Genomic DNA, 27,378 nt, shown 5'->3' with positions numbered 1-27,378 from the left:
TGCTGCTGTTCCTTCTGCACAGTACTGACAAACAAGGCATAATATTTTACTGAGCCACATACTGGTAATTCCTCCAGCACAGACATTGATTGTTTCACACTGAGGATAATGAAAGTCAACCAAGCAAAAACATTTTAAGCCTCAGAGCCTTTATGCAGAACGCTGAGCTGCACCCGACATCATGCTGTCACAGAGCAGTCTCTAGTTGCATGGTGTTGGTTCCTACTTATGATATGCTACATTATAATTTAACAACAAACGGATTTAAGATTCAGCTAAGACTATACTACTTATAATCTCAGACACATGTTTCAGAAGAATATATTTCCACTCAAGCAGTCACATATGTGCTGTGACTCTGCCACCGGTTCCATTTCCTCAGATCAGAAGCAAATATTACCACTGGAGGAGGAAATGTTACCAAAATCTCAACGAACTTGGATGCCTCCATCACTGTGAGAGAGGAAACCTTTGGCTGAGAAATGCATTAATTCTAGTGCCCCTTCTTTCTAATGCCTTCTTCTTTGTAGAAGACAAGACAGTAAAAGCCAAGTCAAGTGAATGTGTCTCTTGCCTTCTTCAAAGCGCTTATTCTTCCAAGGGAAAATCTGTAAGTGGGTCTTGTTGGCCTGCTAACAGCCAGAACAATAAACTCAGGCAGAACCCTCAGCTCCGCTTTAACAGCAGCCTGCCCCACCAGCTCCTCCAGTTGACAGCGCCAAATCATCTCAAAGTGTATCACCCAGAAGAGGCAGACACACGTGCTTAAATTTCAATCACACTTAGCACAAAGTCAAGGGGTTTAAGAAATGGGTAAATCATATCTAGAACAGTATGTTCATTAGCATTCATTTTACTGAGCAAGCAAAGTACTCCTTCTTATAGTAATCTAGATTAAATTTTATGTAGCACATCTGCCAAGAGTTCTACTACCTTTTATTTTAACTTCTTCAGGAAATGTAGCTACTGAATGTTTTATCAGTGACTTTTGCAGCTGGTAAACCTTTTGAAGGCAAGTTGTGCAAGGCCTACCTTAAAATAAAAACAGAACAAAAGAGGAATCTTGAGTGTATAAGGGATGTAGGTCACTATTAGTACAGAAAGTTTAATAAACACAAATGACAATGTTGTACATCAGGTTCCTTTTGCCACTTCTGTAATATAGCAATAACATGAAATCCCCATGCTATCAAAGTGATATCAAAGAAATGTAAACAGTCATAAATACTTGATGCTTGGTAGTTTCTCAATTTCTACTGGTCACATTCAAACAAAGATCAAGACAGCTGAAGAGACTGATACTAATTTTGCAAGCTGCTGCATGCACAGAGCTTGTAGCTTCAGACACAGGAGCTCTAAGTGGATGAATGATCTGTGCTTGTGGAGCATTTTGCATGAGAGGTCCTTTCTCAGGAAAATTTGGACTAGTTGCACTGACTAGTGGAAACTGGTTACTTGTCATGTTAAATTATCTAGGAAGCAGGCAGATAACACTAACTGTCTCCCAGAGTGGTTCCCCAGAGCAAAATCACTACATTGTGGAATAGCTTCCTTCAAGCATTTAAAATTTGTATAATTGCAGATTATTCTCAAAGGCCCTACAAAAATGTTTTCTAGCTGCACAGTTTAGAAAGTCACAAATAAATGCAACAGTATTCCAAAAATCTACTTTAATCCCCCATTTCTCTGTCATTTTGTTTGGCTAATGCTTTACTAGAGAATGAAATAGCAGGAAGCTGAGTAATTTTGGTTGTCATTAAAGTGTTGTATATAAACACGAAAATTCAGAGTAAGGCATTCTCAACAGAAGCTTGAGGAACATACATTTTCATGCCCAGCAGAACTAATATTCTAGTTTCTTCCCAGAAATAGTGGAATGTTTCTTGCATATAAATCCCCAAATACTTTTTAAATTTTACAGGTAAAAAGCATTATTTCATACAACATTTTTTAAAAGCACTGGTTTGGTATTTCCTTCCATTTTGCCTACTATAGGATTATGAATATGGAAGGAAGCAGTTCAAAGAAAATCATGACGTACAGAAGACACTTACTTCCATAAACTGAATTAAATAGTATTTGTTTCAAACAACATCTAGAAACACTGTAGAGATGTATATGAAATATACATATCATGGTAGGTAGTTATTCATCCCCATATTTTTGCCTGCCAGCATTACTGCAAATAACACGGTTTCCTTGACATGCCTTATGGAACAGTTTATTATTTTCATAAGTAGTCACATGCATTGAAGGTAGAATCACCAGCAGTGCATTTGGCACCCCAAAGCAGAACCAGAGAGGTCAAGCTTACGAATCTGTCCTGCTGAATGACAAGTTAGCTGGTGTATGAAATGACAGATCTCAGCTGTAATAAGGGAGTGCATTGACTTAAGACATTTCTTCTGGAGCTGCTTCTGCTTCCTGAGTGGATTTCTCTTCAGGCTTGCTGTCACGGATAGGAGATGCACTACAGCTGGGTTTGTTGCTGTCATGAGCGCTGTGACTGCTGGCGCTGCCAAGACGAGTTGATGCCACAACAGCTTTTACTGCAGCCTGAGAAAGACAGAATCATACAAGCATTCTTTAAAGCCTATAATCTGCCAGCATTACAGCTATAGAATCACAGCTGTGGTAGCCACAGCATCACGGTGCTGAGAACACAACGCTGCTTGTTCTTAAGCAAAACTTCATCTAGGTACCTCCAGGACAAATTTAGAAGGCTATCTGATGTATGTGACTGCAGTTTAAAAGAGCTGCTTTTATAATGTTACAAAGTTGGCCTACATGAATATAAATTTTATTTCAGCTGCACACACAGCATTATTTTTGAAACTGTGTCAGACCTCTTGCTCTGAAGTTAGATGGCAAAAACAAAGCTCCTTTCAATCATAATAATTATTATCATTGATGTATTACTTTATTATCATTGATTACATAAGGAAAACATGTATCTACATATACACATACATGTATTCATACAGACATATATACAAGGGCCATTCTGAAAGTAATGCCTCCTGTATAAGGGTGAAGATGACAGCATCCTGGATTGTATCACTACTGGTGATGAGACATAGTGTCACCACTGGGCCAGAGTCAAAGCAGAAGTCTATGGAACAGTGACATATGAATTCCCCATTAATGAAGAAATTCAAGATGTAGCCTTCAAGAGTAAAGTGATGTGTGCTGTCTTTTGGGATAGGAAAGGAGTAATCCATCTGACTTTCCTGGAACTTTCCTGGAACCACCAACTTTGACTGCCGCATCACAACACAGACTAAGCCAGGCATGTCTAAGCAGTGTTCTGCAGGCTGCATGCATTCCAACACAGCTTGTAATGTGGCCCACCACTGGTGGTGACTTCTCCTTGTCAAGTGGCCAGGTGTGCATCCATTGCTCACAGTGTGCAAACTGCTCTGTTGGGGCTGATACAAGGGCACGAGGAGGGTGCAGTGCAGCACTAATTCAAATTATAGCAAACAACTGTATGCACTGTAATACATTGGCTGAACACTGTCCTGTGAATAGAAAAAACCATGCTGCCGTGCTTTCTGTTTTCATACAGCAATTTGAGAACAGGCTTCAAGACTGCAAAAAAATATTCATTTTATGTTTGCAACTCCATTTTCAGTTATGTGAATATATTACCTGCATGTTTAATAATGCAGTGCATGAAGTTGCAATTAGATACTCAACTCAAAAATGTGATGTCTTTTTAGCAGACTTTTGTAAGACATTTCTTACCAGATATAACTGTCCCTTGCTTCACAGTCATGCTTTATTCATATAATCACTTTTGGCAGTTTGGACATTAGTGAGCAACTATTGTCAAGGATGAAGTATAGAAAAAATAAAATTTCATCAATAATCTCTGACAAGCACCTTGAGAGTTCACTAAAAACTGCAGCCACTGCTATTGAGCCAGACTGATGCACTAGTTCACAAAAACACAGTCACATATCCAACTGGTTTTATGTTTTTGTTGATATCTCTAGTATATATTTTACAAGGGCTAGTTTGAAAGTAATACCTCCTTTCTTTTTTTTATGTTGGACCACATCAGAGGTGGATGTTGTTGGTGTTAGAGGCTAAACCTTCCCACACATATTCTGTTTCATTTTGCTGCTGTGTGACAGATGGCAGCAGAGGGACAACCTGACAAAATGGTGTTTGATGTGGAATTGCAGATGAAAAAAAGGTGTATCACTGAACTTTTCCATTAAAAAAAAAAAAATTACACCCATTGACATTCACTGATGCTTGCTGAACACATACAGAGACCAAACAGTGGATGTCTTTTTTTACCAGACTTTTATAAGACATTTCTTACCAGAGATAATTGTCCCTTGGTGGGACAGTTGTGTTGGCATGTTTCAGCAGTGGTGACACTGACAGTGGGTCACCTCCACTGGTGCAGGTTTTGAAGAGTGTGGCATGAAGACTCTTGTTCACTGCTGGTGAAAATGCTAATGGTGGTGAGTTTGCTGAAAAATGTTTTGTTGCTGAGAATTTGCTCCATCAAACAGAATTACTGTATTCATTGTAGCTTTTGTAATTTCCAAGGAAATAAATAGGAGGCATTACTTTTGCAGCGAGCTACATATTTACACACACAGGCACACACACACACACACACACACAAAACAGTAAATGTGGGGAACAGGCTCTCATACTACATTAAATGTCAAAACATGAGGACATATATTAAGGCAGTTATCTTAGCCCTTGCTTTTATTGCCTGCAAAAAACCAGACGTATGGAAGTAAGGAGAAGAAACATTGATCTATAAACAAACCCTAGATATTGTTGGTCTGGCCAGCAATTTGCATAGGGACCACAGAAGAAGTAAGTATGCATGAAGGAATAACAAGGAATGTGCTTGTGATGGTTTGTGATGGTTTGGAGATGCAATCAGACAAAAAGAAAAAAGAAAAAAAAAAGGAAAAAATCAATGTGCAAATGTAAAAGCAAACTATATAGAAGTTGGCATCAACGAAGAGTCATCAAGTACAGAACATGAAGTCAAAATGCACCAATAAATGTGGCAGCAGTTTTGAAAGTGTCAGTAAGTCCAGACTTCTTAAAGGGAAATCATATGGATCCACATTAGAAAGCATTTCAGAAAACAAGATCATTTTAATGTAATTTACTCTCATTAGGCATGAGGATATTTATGAAACAAATTCGATAGAATCTATGAAAAAGCAAATAATCACTGAAAGCTTTAAAATTAAGTAATAATTTAAGTGCTAGATTCTGAATGTGGGATGGGACAATCCCAGCTGTACGTACAGGCTGTAGGACAACAGGTGGGAGTGCAGCCTATGAAAAGGGATCTGATCTGTGTGCTCTGGATAACAGCAAGTTGAACATGAGCCAGCAGCGTGCCCTGGCTGCCCAAAGGGCCAACCGTACCCTGGGGTGCACCAGGCCCAGCACTGCCACCGGGAGAGTGAGGGGTTGTCAGCTGTGCTGTGCTTTGCGGCCTCACCTCCAGCACTGGGTGCAGGCTGGGTGTCACAATGTAAGAAGGACATAAAACTGTTAGTGTCCAACGGAGAAGATGGCAAAGGGCAGGGTGGACATTACATGTGAAGAGCCACCAAGGTCCCCTGGTTTGTTCAGCACAGAGCAAAGGAGCTGAGAGAGGCCTGATGGTGGCTGCAACTCCTTACACGGAGCAGAGGGCAGCGCTGAGCTCCGCTCCGTGTAACAGCGACAGGGCCCGAGGGAACGGCATGGAGCTGTGCCAGGGGAGGGCAGCTGGGGGTTAAGGACAGGGTCTGCACCAGAGGGTTTTGGGCATGGGATGGGCTGCCCAGGACAGTAGGCACAGCCTCAAGCTCTGGAGTTCTGGGAATGTTTGGATAGCACTCTCAGACATAGTGTTTTGAATGTTAGGTGGTGCTGCATGGAGCCAGCAGCTGGACTCCATGATCCTTGAGGGTCCCTTCCTGCTCAGAATATTCTGTGCTTCTATGATTCTACAAATTATTCTGTAACAATGTTCCTTTATGTAAAGAAAACCTGCTACTGGTCTTGTAATTGGGACAGAGAGGGTAATTTTGTATTATTCTTACATTATTAACACAATTAAACCTTATTAGCTGGTTTACTGCTTTGTTCTTACTTTTATGGGTAGGAATTAATTATCTAAATACTTAATGCTCATTTTATATAAATATGTTAGTATAAAACACCAACTCTGTAATAACTGTTAACTCTAGATAATTCTTATTAATATTAGAGATTTGGTTGTTTAATCTTTGAGCAAAAAGCAATGAAGAAATAACCTTACAAAAAGCAACATCTGCTAAGCACAGAGGTATAAAATTGTTGACTTTATCAGTCTGAATAAACTAGGCAGCTGGTGATCAAAAGTGCAAAAATATGTAGAGAATCAATTCCAAGTGTAGAGAGAGAGGATGTTGTTCTTTTTGACCTTCTGGGCAGAGAATGTAACAGCTCACTCATAAATAATTAATTTTACGACTCTTTTCAGTGCTCTTCAATGATTTCAATATAACAAGATTGCATGACATCTTTGGTGAATACACAGCAATCCTGCTCTTAGACTACAGAAATCTTTTAGAAGGGAACAGTGTTAATACACATGTCACCAGTTCTGCACGTGCAAAATATCACTGTGAATTATATCTTCCGTGTCCTAAATGACAAAATTTTTTCTTTGCTCTTTGTCACTGTACTATAAGAAAACTTATAAAAAATGAATAAAATGAAAATTAAGGGTCATTTCTCTGTGTATTTAATTTTGCACGGGGTTATAAAATTCACAGACAAGATGCTTTTTACTCTTATTCCACAGGGCTACAAAGGTAGCCTCACTGTAGTCGCTGAGCTTAATGATCCCTGTGCTTAAGCCATCTTGGAAGTCTTGGAAGTCAGATACAAATCTTGAACAACTGAAGAAAGGACAAGGGGAAAAGAAAGTTTCTTGATGTTTTGTCAGTTAGGTGCTCAATCACCTGTAATTTATTATTTACACATAACAAATCTTTTCCTCCCTCCTCTCATGGTAGATAAGTAGATTAGATAGTAAAGGAGCAGTCTGATGACTCAAAATTCTCACTGCAGGTCTTACAAGCATTCTTGCTTTACAGAATCTAATCTTCAGATAAATAATTCCACAATTGCTTTCACAGATACTTGTAAAGTTTTGGCCTGTTAATCACAGCTCAACACCTTGTATAAGGTGCTCAAAATGCTGGCTCTACTATAATGCCATGAGTTAAATTCCTGCTTTGCACTGATGTAGAAAATGTAGGTGGATTATATATCAAACGCTTATATGGTAGACTATGTACTTTCCATATTTATGGATGAATATCTCATGAAAACACCACTCAGAATTTTTTTCATTCTTGTCAGCACTCCAAACATACAGCCAGCAGTACTAAACAAGACAGACCAACAGATGGAAGAATAGATGGATGGATGGAAAGATGCATGGAGGGAAGGGAGGTAAGAAAGAAGGAAATGATTTGGGGAAAGATGTTAATATTCTTGGCAGCTTTGTTTGTGTAGAGCTTTCAATCAAATCTCATTTTTATTTGCCAGCTGCAGATATTAACTAAATAATTTTTGACTTTTCCACCTACATCAGATATTTTATATAAAAAACTTTAATACGTCTGTATGACATTACTCCGGAAAGTCTACAAGACCTCTGTAGTCTACTGATTTTATTGCAAACATTCAAAGTCAGAATAGAGACTAAGTCCAGAGACTTGCCTTAAGTTTACGCCGAGCATTGAATTCTTGAAGCTTCTTTTGTGCGTTGTCCATGTGTGCAAAATTTGTTGCTTTTCCTGTGACCCATGGATGTTGCAAAGCCTGTAGAGTGGTGAGGCGTTTCTTGGGATCTAAAACAATTAACTTTTTAACCTGCATCACAAAGACAAAATAGAGTAGACTGTTAACCTTACTCCATGTACATACTTGCACCCTGTAATCACTACCAGATATGTAAAAAATCAAATGCTTCATTTAGTCACTATATAACCGTTTGTAAACATGAACTAGAAAGTACTGTGTAAGTATTTATTTTGTAGCCCTCACTGAAGCTAATGCTATCTATGCTATTGCTTTTGCTGTCATTACCAGGAGGGCTGCACATCTACAAATGCAAGAGTAGGAAACTTCTGGGAGGGAAGTACTGCAGACATATCTCTAGAATGGAGACGGTGCAGACTGCTGGGTGCAAAGTCCAGACAAGCTGCACTTCATGGAGTTTTCTGCATGTTCTGGAATGGTTATTTTATTTTATATATTTTTTAAGGATGCAGATGGAGTAAAGTAGAGTAAGGACAGTACTTAGCAGCAGTACATTGTCGCAGATTTCCTTCCTATATAAATTCTGAGAATTGCAAGTGACAGCACAGTCCACTGCTGCTTCAAGCCCAGGTGTGAAAGGTGGATTTACCTCAGGTTCTCTGAAATTTCCTCACAAAGAGCTTTTAAGCAGTGGCCTGACAGTGCCTGACATAGAAGCAAGGGAGTGGCCTCTGTGGCATGTATGTACTGTGAGTCCATTGAAAAGGTAAAGCTAGGCAAATCACAGAATCACGGAATGCCCAGGGTTGGAAGGGGCCTCAAGGATCATGAATCTCCAACCCTCCTGCCACATGCAGGGCCACCAACCTCCCCACTCAATGCTAAACCAGGCTGCCCAGGGCCCCATTCAATCTGGCCTTGAACACCTCCAGGGACAGGGCATCCACAACCTCTCTGGGCGGCCTGTTCCAGCACCTCACCACTCTCTTTGTAAAGAACTTCCCCCTGATGTCCAACCTTAATCTCCCCTCCTTCAACTTAAAACCATTTCCCCTTGTCCTGCTGTTATCTACCCTTTCAAAGAGTTGATTCCCCTCCCCTCTGTAGGCTCCCTTTAGGTACTGAAAGGCTGCAATGAGGTCACCCCACAGCCTTCTTTTCTACAGGCTGAATAAGCCCAGCTCCTTCAGCCTATCTCTGTAGGGGAGCTGCTCCAATCCCCTGATCATCTTTGTGGCTCTCCTCTGGATCCTCTCCAACAGCTCTCTGTCTTTTTTGTACTGGGGGCTCCAGACTTGCACACAGTACTCCAGATGGGGTCTCACAAGAGCAGAGTAGAGGGGGACAATCACCTCCCTGTCCCTGCTGGCCACCCCTCTTCTGATGGAGCCCAGGATACCATTTGCCTTCTGAGCTGCAAGGGCACACTGCTGGCTCATGTTAAGCTTTTCATCTATCAAGAGCCCCAGGTCCTTCTCCGCAGGGCTGCTCTCAAGGACTGCTCCTTCCAGTCTGTATGGATGCCTGGGATTCACGCTTCAAAACATGAATTTTGAGAGCCATGGCTTCCGTCCTTATCTGAAGCTTGTTACACAGTGTTCAAAAGTGAAACTGTGAGCTTTACTATAGCAAAATGGTAGAAACCAGTTTGGACCAAAGCTCTTTGTGTACACAAAACACATTGTTTTGCTGCAGGCTGCTGCTTGTCTGACTTCTGATGACAAAAAGACAGTAGATGGTGCTTTCTTTAGCTTATGAAATCTTCAAATCTAATTAAAAAATACTCTGAATTTCTACAATGGCTTTCACTTGAGACATCCTGAAATACTTAATAAACACACTAATGCAAGCATTTTTATGATACTGTTTGTACAAGTAGAATGGAATTGAGAATTTATACCTTCAGTGTCAGTGAAATAACTGAACTGAGGAAGTAACCAAATAGGTATAATGCAAAAGATTCTGCACTCTCATTTTTGGTTTACTTACTAAATCCTTGGCATTCAGAGACACGTCATCCCACCAGGGGGACACAAAGTCATATTCACAGTTCAGGGTTCTCTTATATATGTACTGATCTCCCCTTTCATCATAAAATGGTTCAAAGCCACAAAGTCTGCAAAGACAAAAAAAGAGATAAGTTTATCAAACATTACTTGGTCTTATGTTGCTAGAAATAGCTCCTGATTGATCTTTCCCATCTTCATGACCTATGCCCCACACTGGGAAACCAGGCCAGCATGCATACAACAGAGCAAACCAAAGTGATGCTATAAGCATTCACAAGCACTGGCAAAGGCTGATCAAACTGAGTATCTTCCACCATCAGTTATCTGTGACTGGAACAATTAATATAGTGACTTAATGTAAAAGTAGCTGTAAGATGTCATACCAAAACTTCTTTAAGCCCTTCAGCCTCTAACTATCTCAAGTCAGATGTCTAATGAGGAGTACAAAAACTGTGGCTCAGGATTCAACTTCCATGGATCTTTAGTCTCTTGAGATTTTCCAGTCATTTTTTGAGCTAGCTGAACACAAGCCAGAAGTGTGCCCAGGTGGCTAAGAAAGCCAATGCCACCCTGGTTTGTATCAGAAATACAGCAGTAAGAGCGAGGTGATCATCCCCCACTGGTGAGGGTGCATCTCAAATATTGTGTTTAGTTTTGGGCTCCTCACTACAAGACATCAAGGCCCTGAAGCATGTCCAAAGAAAGGCAATGGAGCTGTGAAGGCTCTGGGCACAAGTCTTTTGGGGAGCAGCTGCATCAACGGGGATTGTTTAGTCTGCTAAACAATAGAGAAGGCTAAGGTGAGACCTTATTGCTCTACAACTGCCTGAAAGGAGGTTGCATTGAGGTGGGGGTTGGACTTTTTTCCCAGGTAACAGTGATAGGATGAGAGGCAATTGCCTCAAGTTGTGCCACCGGAGGTGCAGGCTGCATATCAGGAAAAATTCTTCTCAGAAAGAGTGCTGAAGTATTGGAATGGGCTGCCCAGGGAGGTGTTGGAGTCACCGTTACTGGAGGTGCTCAAGAAATGTGAAGATAGGGCACTAATGGACATGGTTAGTGGGTATGGCAGTAATGTTCTAATGACTGAACTTGATTATCTTGGAGGTTTTTTCCAAAGTTAATGATTCTGTGATTCTATCCTGTGGTCAAGCACATCAGAGCTATCTTCACTCCTTGGCTGAAATATCCCACTGAACGTTTTCATTCACTGACCTCCACACTTGCTCCCGAGAAAAACTGCAAAAAGCTGATCTCCATTTACCTTCTATATGCCAGAAAGCACTTTCTTGCACCTATTCTTTCTGCAGATCTCTGGCTGAAAGCACTGAAATTATTTAGTTACCCCTTTGTCTGAAACCTTTGCTCTTTCCTGCCCTTTTTTTTGAGTCTTCTTCAGTGTTTATTAAAGAATATGCAAATGCTGTTCAAAAAGCACGCTCTCTTGAGTTTCATATTAGCATAAATATGCTTCCCATTTTGATTTCAATTTCTTTCCTAGCAATTCTTGTCCTTGGGCCTGCTTGTCTGGATTGTTTGCAAACAGAAAGCATGTTCAGACAGTAATTAGCAGAACCCCTGTATCTTCTCCCTGAGAGAAAAAAAAACAAACAGCAGCAGTCCTTCATTTTGTCTGTGAAGTTAGAAGTTTTTATCTATCAAATTTGGATTGTTACCATTGTACATTTTTTCATTCTATCATTCAGGTATTCAGTAATGTAAAATCCTTTGGCAGTTTTTCATTATCAGCTCTCATCTTGTAACTTAAGCATTGTAAAGAAGTTTTGCAATGACACTAATGAGTGCATTTATGAAAATACTGAACAGTATAGATCCTGACAGATCCACACTGTTGATCCCAGGGAAAGTAAACTGATAGAAATAGTTTCTACTGTATTATGCATATTACAGTCTATTATATAACAACATTTTTGTGCTTTTCAATCACGCCTCCACAAATAATCAGATGCTTCAAAGTGAATTACCTTTTCAACTAATAAGTTTTCTGAGCTAAACAAAAAGTCCATCCACTACTCTGTCCCTGGAAAATGCAACAAGCAACAAGATGATTATAGGAAAATAACAGGAAACTGCAAAACAACAGACTGAAATCTAGGTAACTTTACATTTTAACTTGTTTTTATTTTTATTTTTAAAGTCAATCAGTGTGCTTACTGCCCTGAAAAAGGAGACAGATGTTCAAGGAACAAATGTGTTTTTTTGAGAGTGGTATTCAGCCTGAACAGCTGCATCACTGCACTGATGCAGAGGAAAAATTCTCTACCACAAGCACATTCTGGATGTGTTACTCAATTCCATGTTTGACAGAGATGGCTTATAGTATAAGGATTCAGTCTACAAATACAGGAGTTCAGTAGCTGGGAGCCAGTCATGGTCATCCTACCCCTTCCCTTCCATTTGCCTTTCTCAGAACTATATTTGAGCTTGTTTCAGGTTGGCTCCTTTCCCTAAGGAGTATCTCCATGATTACAGCTGTCGGACCACTAATAGTTCAGCCAAAATTAGCTTCTGGTTACCAGGTAACTGATTACATATAGTGTAATAGTGTAATTACATATAGTGTAACTGTACTTAAAGCTTGCTCTGACTGTGTTGGAAGTCTTTAAAGTGAGTCTCTGTACATCTAAAAATATTTTCATCATAATTCACTACTATTGCCCACTGTAATCTAATTAAGAATTCCTACAGATACATTTCCACTTCTCAAAAAATCTCCATTTCATTAGGCAGATCATTTGCAATATGCCATATTATGTCAGTAAAACTAAATATTTGGTTTCAAAGTAGATAAATTAAGTCAGTGAAATCCAGCATGGCTGCTCTCGATTTCATTTATACCAGGATTATGCTGATTCATTTTAAACCATTTATCAATACAATAAAGAAAAGTCAGTGTAACAAGGCTCAAAATCAATTAGAATTTACCACAAATTTAACACAAAGCACCACAGAGCTTTGTGCTCTTTTCAGTCTGCTGGTAAAAAAAAAAAAAAAAGCACAAAACACCTTTATCCACACAATCCATGCAATCCTGACTATAAACAAAGCCTACATACTTGTTGACTGCTATGTAGCAAATGCACAATGTTATCCCTCTTTGTTGTTAAAATTATGAATGTGACTTCCCTGGAATTCTGAAATCAGAGTCACTGTTCTATCAAGTATGGGTCAAAAGTTGTTTTAATCACCTGATACATAAAGCCTGTACTGGTGAGAAGACAGAGGTTTATACACACATCTTCTGTAGCAAGGTAGTTAACTCCATTTAGTTAAGGTAGCCTGCTCCATTTTAGGGGAACAGACAACCATATATTTTTGGACTGTGTGTATGCTCATTCCTCCTGCTAAAATGTGAAACTGGGACATGCAAAATTGTCCTTTAGGCTGCAGGATTAATAAATTAGGTATTGTGAAGATACCTTTCTGGTCTTAGCTTTCTAAACATTCAGAAATGTTGATCTACAAAGCTTTACACTAACTGGAAGAATACAACTGTGGAATGTAACAAAGATAAACAGAAGAGCCAATCAAGTGCAACACAATACTACCCTTTTTTGTCTGGCTACTCCTGTAGATCAAGTAGTATTTTGATGGGGAAGTATGAGGAGAAGACCAGGAGGAAAAGCAAGGGATTATCTGCTCTTGTTGTGTTGCACAGCAGGAGCTCATATGCTTGTTTGCACCAGTGCAGATACTTAATGAAGCCTGGAAGCATGTCCTGAACAGCTGGAAGAGGTAGAAAGGCTGTGCATAGCAAATAGAGCTCCACATAGTATAATAGAAATCCGGTATATGATTTCACTTGGAGCCTGACTACACCCCAAAGGAAGCTCTGCTTAAAGAAGGCTCTCAATTTCAAGCACAAAATCTATACTTCAATTATTCAGTAGTCAGGCAAGCCCATGCCTTAATTCATACATCTGTGGAGAGGAAAAGCACTTCTCTCATCTCAGAGACAGCCATGCTTACATCTTACATCTCATATCTCTCTGTTAAGTATGGGCCATTGGAACTGATGAGAAATGGTCAATTGGATGAATAACCCACTCTTCCACCAAACTCAACCCTGAGCCTGAAATGTGGCCACGTGGTGGATGACAGCAGGGCCTGTGCCTAACCTCACAGCTCTAAGATACTTCAACTTTTACACAAATAAACGGTATGAGCTGAAATAAAAGTGGGAATTACAACTATGTTAGCACTATTAGGACACTGAGTATAAAGAAGAGGCAGAATTTGAGATATAAAACAGACCTTGAGACAAAGATTCACATTTAGAAAGTGAAGATAACAAAACTGTAACAAAAAATGACAAGGACGGAAAGCATGGCCTCCAAAACTCATCATTAAGACACGTATGCATTTCCTGACATATTACAGAAATACTATAGCTGATTTTTTATTGGACAAATCAGAGCCATTAATTATTTGAAGCTCATGGATAGAGGATGTTTTATATTATTTTCATCAGAGTTTTTATATACCCTTAAATGTAATTCTTGTATAAATCCCAGAAAATATAATTATTTCCAGAAGGTAGAAAGAAAATAATTGCATTATTATGCATTGTAATTGTGGGACACAGTTAGTGAGTCCTAGAAGGGGAAAGAAAATGGGCCTAAATATAGAAAACCTTCTGTATTTTTAATGTGTATGTGCAAAATCCCATTTTTCTCCTATAAAAGGCATCCTGCTAGCATCATATACAACTACATAAGCCAGCTTAGCATCTGTGTTGCCAAGGGAATAAATGAAGTTATTCATTCTCCCATGAAGACAAGTGCCAATACAAAAGACATAATTCTCCTTTATCAAAGATCTTCGTTTGAAAGATTCCACTGATAGAATAACATAACTGCAATACTTAGCAATTGAATTGGGACTAGCTATATTAAAATGCAGCCATAAATGCTTACCTCTAGATGCAACTGTTGGAAAATGTTGGTCTACATTTGCAATTTCAGCTGCTTCTGTATGCTCACAGATAACAGCTGAATCTCTGGATATTTTGTAAGACAAGGAACACTTATTCTCAACACTAATCATTTAAACAATCAGGCTGTTGCAAAGACATTGTTCAGGGCTGTCTGCTGCTTTCTGACTAAAATGGGGCTGAATCTATGTTTGCAGAGGCATGGCAGCATCAGTGGCTGACACAGGAATGTGTCTTTGAGAATGTTCAGGGGCACTGTAAAGCTATTGCATGCACCTTAGCTTTTGTGTGCCCCATCTGTAATCGAAAAGCTACTTAAAATTATGGTACATTTTACAGTCTGTATGAATGAGAAAAAAATGTACACATTCTGACATTTATATCCTTTTTTTTCCTTCTGCTTTCAGCAGCTTGACTGCTTTTCATTCACATTAGTAGTACGATTCTGCACAGACCTTGCTGCTATTCAAGATGAAATGTTATATTCATCAAATATGTAATCTGAATATTTTGCCATGCTCCCTTAGCATCTGACTTCTTTATACTACTTTAGAAATATCATAGCTCAAGTTTAGCATCTCTTCGTTTTCCAGCAGCACAGCTCGCACATACTGCTCATACACAGTGCATAGTACGTAGTGCATAAAGTCATACGTGATTTTTTTAAAACAAAGGAGGCAGCTGCATACCACCTTATGACATCTGCACTTACAGAATGTAGGTGATGATCCCTAGAGACCACATGTCCACTTCGGGGCCATAGGCACATCCTCGTAGTATCTCTGGTGCTGCAGATGATAAAAGTCTTGTCAATAAGATGAAATTCGAACCCAGAAATTACTGTCACAAAAGTCACCAGTATAAACTCAGTGCATATCTGCAAGCATCTCTGAAACAAGGTCTACTCCTTTAAGTTCTTAGTTAGGCAGACGATTCCCTCCACTCAGCATAAATAAATAAAAGACATGTGCAAGCAGTGACAGAATAAAGTGCAAAATGAATGGTGAACTTCAGAGACAAAGAGCTTTTTGGATTTAGGTTTGCAAAAGTAAAAGGAATAGCTACACAGCACTGCAGCTGCAATGCGACAAAAGTAGGTAGCATTCTTACTTTGGTATTTTATTTATTTACTTGGTACTTTGAATTTTATTTCTGAAATTTCAATTGTATGAATATTTCTAAAGTTTATGAGAAACACTGTAAGTGTGCTTTATTCCACTTTACCATTCTCACCACATCCCAGTATTACTTATTTCCTTCTACAGCCTACCTCTTCCTTCCCTATTCCTTCATTTTGATTTTTCTCATCTGTGGTTCAGCTTTAGTCTACTCGAGTGCACTACAAGGAAATTGAGCATTGTGTCCCTCTGTCAGGTGAGGGACAACAAGTATGGCCACCTCAGACATGGATCTTTCCTTATTTTCCTATAAGGGAGTTCAGCCCTAAAGAAAGAAAAGAGCAATTCAGGCAATTGCTCTTGCTGCATGTGTGCAGCAACATCCCTGCAAAGCAGCACTTCCCAGAGCATGACCTTTAGTCTTCTGCCTCCCTGATAGCCTCTGGACAGCTTGCTCAGATTTCTTCAACCAATCTAAAAGAACCAATCAAAAAGATCTACCATGCCAAAACATACCAAGCATTTTTACATATAATTAGTATAGAAGGCAAAGTGCATTAATCACCAGGTTTTGCTATATAGCTATACTTGGGAGCTGGGAAGATGCTTCCTACTGTATGCACTAGAAAAAGAGATATTACCTAATGCCCCCTCTGCCATATTTGCTAACTTCATGCGGGGCGCTTTGAGCTGTAATTCTGTGATTCTGTGATTCTGAACAAGACAGGACAGTTTTTATGTTTATTGGCTGATATTATTCTTCTAGAGGAAACAATATTTCTAGTAATATCTTCTTGTTTAGGATAAGGAAGAAGACTTCCAGTCCTTTTCATTTTCTGCTCCTTCCACCAATACTCTGTAAAATGACCACAAAACAGCCCAAAAACCTATATGCTGAGGTCTGCCTTGCTATCTGGACCATGATTACACAGTTAAATGATTCCCCTGTAAAGTTTGCTTGCGGAGAATGGACTGCACTGATTTATTGCTGTTATTTTAGATGTTGGCAGTAACAGACGCCCATGAATCACTGGTCTATGTTGTATGGTTTTCTGTGCTACTGTAAGCAATCCCCTCCTTCTGAAGTTCACTCAAAGGACAACGACTCAGCAACTTAAATTCTTTGTGTCCATCTTCTTGTTTCCAGATTTCTGCATTACTTCGCTTGTTGCAGGCACTGTGTGATGGTGAAGTCTTGATTCCAAAATATCCAGGCTCCAAGTGTATGTTTTCCTTGCTGTGCCCTTTCTGGAGAAACAGCTGATGGGAGAGTGGGCAGGATGTGGGAGCTGGCTGCCTGAGACTATCAATTATTCATAGTTTAATTTGGCATTCCAACAGTACTCCTTCTGGGTTTCTTCCACTTCTGGAAAGTAACACTGGATTATCTTCCAAGCACCAGGAATTCTGCATGGTCAGTTAACTCAGATCATAAGGCAAGAATTGCAGATTCACGTCTGAAGGAACAAAGCTCCTTTCACACCTCAGCACAGACATTCCATCTCACCTCTCTTACCAAACCATCTCTACTCTGAGGGCTCTTTTGTGCATAAAAGCCTCATAATATTTTTAACAATACATAAAGATAGTCATTTAAAGGCCTAAATAATAACAAGAGTTTTATGACATTTGTAGTCTAACAGAAGTGAGAGAAAACAACAAGACTCAGAGTACAGTCTTATGACACTAAGTAGATAGGAATTCAGAGCTTCTCTAAAGCATACTTGGTATACTTGGCACCTATGTGTGCTTGGCAGACTAAGACATACAAGCCAACAGACATGTTACCTGAATGTCATTATCAGCTGGGCTACAAGCTCATTAATTTCATGGTCTTCTCCACTGTCTTCTATCCTTTGCTTCTACACTTGAGAAGCCAAACATCAAGTCTTTAGTTTCCACCCAGCCTGGCTTACCTCCATCCTAAACTACCTGATATGCTTACCTGCCAGTACACTCCTAGGAAGCTGAATTCAGGACTAAGAGTTCATTAAGAATGATGGAAATTAGTTTCTCCATAGGATGACATGGGTGCTAGAGATGAGTATCCACCATGGCAATCATAGCAAGTTTGCTGTAGGCTAACAAGATCACCACTATCCTTGGCTATCAGCTTGTTTCTTGACACAAAAGCAGCTAGCAGTGAAAGGTAAGTAGAAAAGGCAACTGCAATGCTCTTTTTCATGAGAGTCTCTTTTTGCATGTTTTGGCGATGGAGGATCCACTTCTGGTGCACTTTCTGGCTGTATGAATTCAGGAGAGCTTCTCCTCCAGGCATCCACAAGGTGGTTATTACTTGCTCTGTCAGCAAATGTGTGCATGTGACAGCTGTACTGGCAGCCTGACAGCATGCATGGTATGCCCCAGAGAAAGCTGCTGGACAGTCTGTGAGGCTCCTTTCAGCACTGATATTGCATTCATTATTATACTGTATTGCATTATTGCATAACATAACATAACATAACATAACATAACATAACATAACATAACATAACATAACATAACGCTATGCTACGCTACGTTACGTTACGTTATGTTACATTAACAGTTATATCAATTATATAGGTCCTGCTCTGGCACAATCTAAGCAAAACTGCATTTAAAACCATATATTATTAAATGGCTGAATAGTTTGGGATTAGGGGGTTAAATTATGAGCTGACTGTAAGGGATAATCTGATTTCCTCTGCATTAAAAATAAATTCCTCTGCATTTAAGATAAATTCACCATAATTAATATTCAAATATTTGTAACCTCCTCTATGTTTTTAGTGTTTTCCATTATGCCTTGCATTGTCCAAATTTCTGGAGATGTTTCTAAAGTACTGTGTTGGTAGTGTCAACATTTTTATGATGGTTGGACTTATTTCCGTTCAAGTAATGAACTTGTACTGTAACATATGTTTTGATTAAGCTTCAGTATTGGAGGGTGTATATTTAGAAAAATTGAATATGGTCCCAATTCTGAATTTCAGTTTTCTATTTATTTCTTTTTTAGATTCTTTTTTTTAGATTGTTTTTGAATTTTTACTTTAGGAAGAAAAATTTCACCTCGGACAGAAAAAATGTAACATTCTCACATTAAGTACAGTAAACTGTAAATAATAAAACAACATACCGCAGTACCCTGGAGTTCCACAAACTGTCTTCATGGTCACCTGATCTTCCACAATCTTGGAAAGCCCAAAATCAGCTGTTAAGATTTTTTAGAAATATTAGTGTTTTTACTTCCTTATAAAATAATGATTGTTACTTTGCACATGTAGTTAAATGAGCAACTAAGCATTAAATGTACAGTACTGTCATTTTGAGAAATGATGGTCAGTTTAAGGAACCTGCCCAGACTGCAGTGCAGAAGCAAAAAACTGTCTGCACAAATGAGTATTCTTGGCTGACACAAATGTAACTTGTTTATCCCGAGGATTGCACATAGGCAATATAGTGAGATGCCTGGCTGTAAAATCAGTGATGCAGAAACTTGTGTTAGGCACATATCCAGCTTTCACTTTGTGAGTAATTCAATAAATATAATAATTCAATAAAGTAACAGAAGAGAACAGAATTTTTGTCTGAAAAATCATGCTGTAGTGATTTCTTGAACAATTTTGGTAATGACAATCTGTCCTTAAAAATACAAAATAAATGTATTTGTGTTTTGTTACAGTGAATATAAAAAATGTACATTTTGATCAGGATAAAAGCAATTCATACTTTATTCTATACATTTATTTTTAGTGCTCCCTTATCCCTAAAATGTTCAACATTATGTATTATAATTGATCTAAGCAGTAATATATTTCACAAATACTGCCATCCACAGATCTATCTTTACGCAAGGCAATAAGCTTAATCAAAATATAAAGAACTACTCAATTTAAGAACAAAGTACAACATACTGTCTTTCCATCCCTCACTGCTGTAGGAGTTGCAAGATATACAGCACCTATACAATAAAGTGTGTGTAGTGCCGGGTTTGTCACACAGAGGGTGTAATTTTGAAAATAGCCCATCTTATTCCAAAGTAGCCTATTTTCTATTTTTCTTAAATTTTGTAGGTTTTTAATGTCAGTAAAGTATAGGTAGCAGCTATGTCTTCATATTTCACATAGAAATCTTGCTTAGGAGAAATAACTGTATCATTACACCTAAGCCTAGCTGCCGTCTCAGGATGATGATTCCTGCCATCTCTTGAAACTGACTAAGCTGAGCTAGTTAAGTGGAGCTATCTTTTCAGCAGAGCAGCTGTACTTTCTTCTCACCTCAGTTCTATCTAATTTGTGATTCACTGATATGGCAGCACCTTTGGAACAGGCTGGCATCTGAGACAGAAAAGGGAAGGAGGGGCTGAGAATGGGGGTGAAGATGCTGCTCTTCTGAGGATGAATGCTCCAGAAGCTCATACTACTAGCCATAAAACCATAGCTGCTGGGTACTACATTAAACTATTACATGTAACAGTGGTTCAGAGCCACGAGAATATGTAAATGCAGATACTAGCATCCTGAGATGCAATGCTTTCCTAGAAATGTGTAAAAAATTTCTTAAAAATAGTTTGTGGAAAAACTAGCTTCTGAAACCTGTGATGAACACAAGCATAATGAATATGGAACTTTCACTGCTCACATGCTCACCTGCTCCCTGGCAAAGGAGCACAGAGCGGTACTTCCAAACAGACAGAGCAGTGAATATCTGGAATACAATTGCTGGAAAACAGCACATGACAGAATTCTTTAAGAAGGTGAGAGCAGGAGCCTCCAGGTTTTTGTTCTTTTAGTCTGTACAGATCAGTCCTTTTCCAGCTTGATATATCTGGAATGCCACAACCCACATCCCACCAGGGAGCCCTGCACTGCTCTTTTTGTATGAACTAGGTCAGCAGCTGTCCATGGCTGAACACAACATCATGCCTGCTGGATTCCTCAGACCTCCACTTTGCTACAGGAAGAGTGGGACATGCTCAGCTTTTGGAAGTCAACTGACGTATAACATCCTCACTAGGGAGAGCCTGACCTCTCCTCCTCCTCACCCCTCCCTGTTGCTGCTTCAGGGTGCAATTCCTGTGCCCTATAATGATGAGCATTTCTTCTCATCCCACACGTCTGCCCTGAGGACATACTTCGTTTGTTTACTTTCTTCTCTTTTTCTGCAAACTTGCACTTATTGTGTCTATGAATCTTCTCCCTTATAATACTATTTTAGCAAAAAAAAAGGACACAGAAGTGGTGCATACAACTCACTCCGTGATCCTTCTTGTTCTACCTGTGCTCTTATTGTCTACAGTTTTCTGCAATATTTAAGCTGTAAATTAACCACAACAAGAATTCACTTCTGTGTTTGTTTTTAAAACACCATGCACCATCATGTTTCTGAAGTAGTAATTTACTGTTCATTTGAGTATAAGCATTAGCTTAGAACAAAGTGATGGTAAGAATTACATACTTCTAGCACATACTACTGGTAAGAAGTAGTACTACTTCCCAAAGAAATTAGGGAAACATCTATTTAGCACTGTTTACCTATTTTCAGTGGTGCATCTGGGGCTGGTGTTGCATAGAGCAGATTTTCTGGCTTCAAATCACGATGCACAATCCCATTTGCATGCAGGTACTGTAAAGAGAAAAGTAAAAACATTTACTTGATCATAAGATAGTACAGTCAAGCATGAGTTAACACCTTCCTAGTAATCTATAGCAGCAGTCCACTGACTGCTACTTCTGTGACATGAAGTCACTTAACCAACTTCCAGCATCTTTTTATTGCAGACCTTCTCAGTATGGGATCCTTAGAGGCACACTAAGATCGGAATAGGAAACTGCAAATTGGGAAAGCAAAGAAGACATCATGTTCATTTGAGAAGAAAAGCTTCTCAGAAAACATTACTGACTTTTTAATACAGAGAAAACTACTAGGAAGTAATCTAACAAACGCGGAGATACAGAAATCTGGCTGTCATGGTTTTATGATTTTTGATTATTGGTACCTGATCCAGGTCTATAAATATCTGAGGTGTGGGGGGCAGAATGGCGAGGCCGGACTCTTTTCAGTGGTGAGTGGAGACAGGACAAGGGGAAATGGCCGGAAACTGCAGCATAGGAAGTTCTGCACAAATGTGCGCAAGAACTTCTTTACAGTGAGGTGACGGAGCACTGGAACAGGCTGCCCAGGGAGGTGGTGGAGTCTCCTTCTCTGGAGATGTTCAAGACCTGCCTGGATGCCGACCTGTGTGACCTGCTGTAGGGAACCTGCTTTGGCAGGGGGGTTGGACTCGATGATCTCTGGAGGTCCCTTCCAACCCCTACAATTCTGTGATTCTGTGATTCTGTGGTACTCCAATCATATAATCATGTAGTCCACTGGAAGTTGAAGTGTTAATGCTCCAGTTCCAAGTACATGTCCCAGAAGAGAAGAACCACTACGTTCCCCACAAGACTGCTTGCTGTGTTGTCATCATTTCTGCTCATGGGGAACAGATATGAGGCCTTGGTAGGTCATCTGACCTCTCTTTCTTCATCAGGCTCTCCTCCCTGCTCAAACAGACTGTGCATCTCACCTCAGTGTTATGGTGAGGCCTTTCCACCTTTTGGGCACTCTCTCATTACATTCGATTGATTATTCAATTGTAATTATATTATGTTATAGTGTGTTATCTTGCATTCCAATACCATATTTAGTAAATTAGTTTGTTTCTTCTCAGATTGCTGCCATTGCATTTAGTTACTTTGGGTCCCCTGTTTCCCATTTCTGGAGGAGCAGATTTGTGAAATCCCTCTGCCCTGCTAGTCATGGAACCGGGCCGAACCAGCCCACAGACCACTGGCACTGGCACTGGCTCAGAGGAAGGCAGATTCTGTATATTATAATATTATGAGAGATTGAAAAAAAAAATTGTCATTCAATTAAACTGTTAGACTATCAAATAGACAACACAGATAACAAAAGATGTAGCATGTGTCTTGTATAAACTATTAAAAACTTACAGTCTCTTTTGCAATCCTAGTTTTCAATTCAACACAGCTGTAGACTCTCAGGTTTCCAGCTGTCTTGCTGAAACACATGCAGTACATGCAAATTCACTCATCACTGGATTCATGTAAAAGCATTCCTGCCTTGCAGTAATGAAAGAAAACACTTCTGGGACATCCGGCCACCTTCCCCGTTGCAAGAGATGGACATTGACAGAAGGGGCAAAAATGGTGAAATAGAGAAGCAAATTCTGCATTTCTTGATAAAATCTTCAGCATAAATCTCTAAAGAGATGAAGAATGATGTTTAAGGGTAGAATCTGAGCATCTTAATTGAAGATCTCCTTGTCTACCTTTAGTGGAATCTTCTCTCAGCCAAGTTTCCAGTGGTGGAAAAAATCAGAGTGTTCATTACTATGCAGAAAACAAGATTTTGAATATTTGTCTGGAAAGTACATTCATAGCGTTAAGTTAGACTCTGAGGTGAATTCTTGACTGTGTATCTCTTAGTTTGCAAACCATAGTTTGCCAGTTGCCAGTGATTACATAACATAAAGAACAGACAGCTCTTTCCTTGAGCATCATTTTAGTGACACTGAATGCTTTTAAGTGTATGTTTTGTATAGTCTAATTTCTTGTCACAGCTGTGTTTTCTATAAATAGGTGGCTAAGTAGTTATCCAAGGTAAAAACAGACAACAATTTAAGGAGGCTTCATGGACAACATTCTGCTACATCATTTATTGTGGTCACATCTGCATAGCTGAAAAAAAAACTGTGTCTAGCCTGGATAAAAGTACATCTTTATCTGACAGTGAAGAGAATCAGCAAGGATGCTCTCAGAGTTTATGCCACTGACATGTCTGAAAAACAGAGGTAACCAAAGAGGAAGCACCCAAAAAATGCATCAAAAGCAATCACATCAAAGTGGAGAGGAAGGGGGTTCTGAACTGATGTACATTCACATCTTGCAAATCGGTTTAGCTGACTGTTGAAATGGGAAGAGTAGATATTTCACAATCACTGACTGGAAAGCAGCAACTTCCAATTAATTTATATGAACTAGTTTAGACCACATTTGTGCAGAGAAATGTTCCAGTCAACTTTGCAGAAAGTCTTTTAGCAGTTCATTTTTTATACACTCGTAATCTTAAAAACTATGTGGTGTGAGGCTGAAAACATCAAAAATCTCTTAGTCCATTTTTATTCAAGGGAAATTTGGGAAGCTCTTTGGAAAAACTCTTCAACTTTTCCTCTGCTAAGTCCTGACAGTCTGACTCCCAGGGCTTCATTTCATGATTTGTAATGAATTTGCAGTGTGAGCTCTCTTTTTATTATATGCCTGTAAGAACACTTGTAAGAAAATCTCCTCCTCTGTTCAGCCTGCGATTAGTGAAAAATAGAAGATGCAGGTGGCCGACAGATGTGAATTCCCCAAAAAAAGTAGTCCACACCTTTCAGAAACTGCCAATACAGCAACTCCTCCTCTGTGTTCTCTCCTCACAACATTCCAGCTCTTTCTATCCACTCTGCCACATCTCACCTTATTTCCCCAGCATCCAAGACAAGATTTCCTGCCCATCCCTAATAACATCCTTACCTCCTCTGACCTCTCCATGTGACCACATAGGTTCTTTCATGGTTGCTGAAATCTCTCTCAGTTGTCTCTGTTTTGTCTTCTTTCTCCCACAGACTCTTTGCTTAATTTTAAACTGGTGGACAAGATCCGGTACTTGTCCAGCAAAGACCCACAGATATGCTGGCATGCCAGCCTGATGCTGTGTCTCCCCTACTGGCAGAAGTAATGTGTGTGGATTGGGCTGCCAAATCAGACATTTAACAGATGTCCTGTGTATCTGTGCAACTAGTATACCTGAAGCCTAGCCTGCTGTCAACTTATGATGAAGTTGACTGATAGGGTTACTAGTTGTGTTGTAAATCAGCAGACAAAAAGGACAAATCAAAAAACTCCTACAGTATTTGCACTAATGCAGACAGCCTGTTCTTCAACAACCAAGAAGAAACAATTAGCTTCATGTAACTGCAGACTTTCAACAGGAAAGATCTCTGACTGGAGTTCTCTATGATGTACCAGCATCCAAACAGCCTTGTTATTGAATGTCTCCAATACATGCAGAAACTCTACTTCCTTCTTTTCAGCCTAATTCATCTCTGTGCGAAGAAAAAACAACACAGCTGGGGAAGAGACTGGAATATAAGATTTAAAAGCAGTGGTTGGAGGAACGGGGATACTTTGAAGAAAAGGAGCCAAAGGAGAGAACTGATGACTCTCTTTGACAACCTGAAAGGAGGTTGCAGAGAGGAGGGAGTTCATCTCTTTTTTCAGGTCACAAGTGACAGGAGGCAAAGAAACGGTCTCAAGTTGCAACAGGAGACGTTTAGATTGCATAACAGGAAGGGTTTCTTCACAGAGAAGGGTGATCAAGCACTGTGATGGGCTCCCGGGGTAGCAGTAGAGTCCATATGTCTACAGGTATTTAGGACAGGGCACTAAGAAACACGGTTTAGCAATGGGACTTGATAGGCCAACTGGCTAAGTGAACCTTGGGCCTTGTTAGTTTGCACCAGTCCCAAAAACCAAGTGAAAAGCATCCAGAAGCCATCTACTCATTATGTCAACATAGTGGCTCCTAGAATTGAAGACTACTTGATAATTGTGTTGCATTTTATAAAGTGAGCAGTGTTTTGAATTTTACTGTGCTTTAGAAATTTTTACTGAGTTTTTTAGGGTCCATCTAGAAACAGATTAGTTAAATTACCATAACTCACACTCTTACAGTTAATAGATATTTCAGTTTACATATGCTTTATTTCTCATATATTGATTTTAATGAATGGAATTTTCCTTTTTAGTGCCTCTGTGGCATAAATTCAAAGATAAAGATCTTGCTGTCTTCTAGTCTACAGTACAGCTTTGGGCATTACATGCTGTAACACTATCAGAATAGTTAACCTGTGTTCTTCTACTTACATTCTGTGTCTCTCAGTGGTTAAACAATACAATTAAATGCAACAATGAGGGACCAAGTGTCAAGTTAGAACAGGTACTGATTCACCTCATAATCTAGGCTTTGGTGAAGTACATAATTTTTCCCATCTGTAAGTTACAGATGAGACTTGAAAAACATTTTAATTCTATCAATGATTGAAGAGTTTTTAGATGCACAATGCTGTATGAACATTTAATAGAGAATGCATGTAAAATGTGATTATAACATGAGGAGAGAGTCTTCCAGTAACTAAAAAACCTTGCTTTCACTTTCTTTTGATTTTCAAAAGGCAATATTAAACATTGAAAGAAAGTATGAGTATAGCATTTGTCTGATTGCAGCTTTGCTCATTTGTGTTAGTGAAATAAGGTGGACACAGGAAATTCAATTTTACATTATGATGCTGTATTTCCATGGCAACATTACATGGCTATACTTAGAACTAGCACGCCTTATAACATCTACGTACTAAAAGGTAAGACTTACAGCAGCATTTCATCTGACTGACGAGATGTAGACAAAAGAGAGGACAGAGCATGGCCTATGGAAGAAGTCTTATGGAAGAAGTACTCTCAGTGTGAAACGGCTTCATCAGATAAAGCAGGCCCATGGCACAGGGAAGACCAATTACATCTTCACATGTACCTGTTTTTCTGACTTTTTGAAACAGCAAAGCAGGTGCTGTAAAATGGGACAGTACTGATTTTAAAGAACATATGTCTATTCCATTTAGCAAAGATAAATGAATAAGAAAAAATAAAATGGAAACTACATAGCACGCTTTGAAAGTAATTACTCCTATTTGTTTCCATGGAAACTACAACAGATACAAATAGCACAATAACTATCTGACAGAGCAAATTCTCAAACAAAACACTCTTTTTCAACACAGTTACAACCATTAGTTGTGCATTTTCACCAGTGGTCAACAAGAACCTGCATGCCATGCTTGTTATTGTATAGCTTTAGCAAAAGCTTGTCTTTCACTTTGCACTTTTATTTTAGATGCCACTGTGTCAGGCTGCCCTTCTGCTGCCATCTGTCACACCAAAATGAAGCAAAATACTGGCAGGAAGGTTCAACCTCTACTGTCATTCCACCAACATCTGCCTCCAGTGTCATGGGCCAGCATTACAAATAAATTATTTTTGGAGCAGCCCTTGAAGAAACAACAGAGAACTGCAGCATTTCGTATCAAAAGAATGAACATGAATGCAAAAGAAATAAATAAACAGTGAAAAAAGATATACTTGCTAAGCACAGGGCCTTGCACATCCTGCAAACACACTTCTTTTTCAGTTGCTTGGGCCAATGAAAAGTATGTAGGCCAGGCAGGTGAATCAGCTATACTTCAGGCACACTGTAGAGTACTGCTTTTTCAGTCCATAGCATATCAGATAATCAGGGGCAAATATATTCTAGCAAAATTGATTACGACAGTCTTATTACTCTTTGATAAACTTTGAGGACAGACTCAGCACGACACTAACTTGGAATAATACACAGGACCTCTTCTGAAAGACAAACC

At 39.3% G+C, this 27,378-nt stretch overlaps 1 protein-coding gene across 2 annotated transcripts in view; it reads right to left on the bottom strand.

Moving 5' to 3' along the window:
• Positions 1–1,627: 1,627 nt before the first annotated feature.
• Positions 1,628–27,378, bottom strand: part of CAMK4 (calcium/calmodulin dependent protein kinase IV) — a 156,361-nt gene continuing 130,610 nt past the window's right edge. For both annotated transcript variants that reach the window (XM_048931391.1, XM_048931392.1), the window contains 6 exons: positions 21,395–21,485; positions 18,997–19,071; positions 15,473–15,548; positions 9,787–9,913; positions 7,756–7,908; positions 1,628–2,556 (listed from right to left, as the gene is read on the bottom strand). In XM_048931391.1, the coding sequence (XP_048787348.1) occupies positions 2,392–2,556; positions 7,756–7,908; positions 9,787–9,913; positions 15,473–15,548; positions 18,997–19,071; positions 21,395–21,485 (687 nt within the window). In that variant the 3' untranslated portion in view covers positions 1,628–2,391. The remainder of the gene's footprint in view (positions 2,557–7,755; positions 7,909–9,786; positions 9,914–15,472; positions 15,549–18,996; positions 19,072–21,394; positions 21,486–27,378) is intronic.

Source organism: Lagopus muta, chromosome Z (assembly GCF_023343835.1).
Source record: "Lagopus muta isolate bLagMut1 chromosome Z, bLagMut1 primary, whole genome shotgun sequence".
In the NCBI taxonomy this organism is placed as follows: domain Eukaryota; kingdom Metazoa; phylum Chordata; class Aves; order Galliformes; family Phasianidae; genus Lagopus; species Lagopus muta.
Note: the sequence above shows the minus strand (reverse complement) of the source record. Positions and strands in the feature narration are given on the sequence as shown.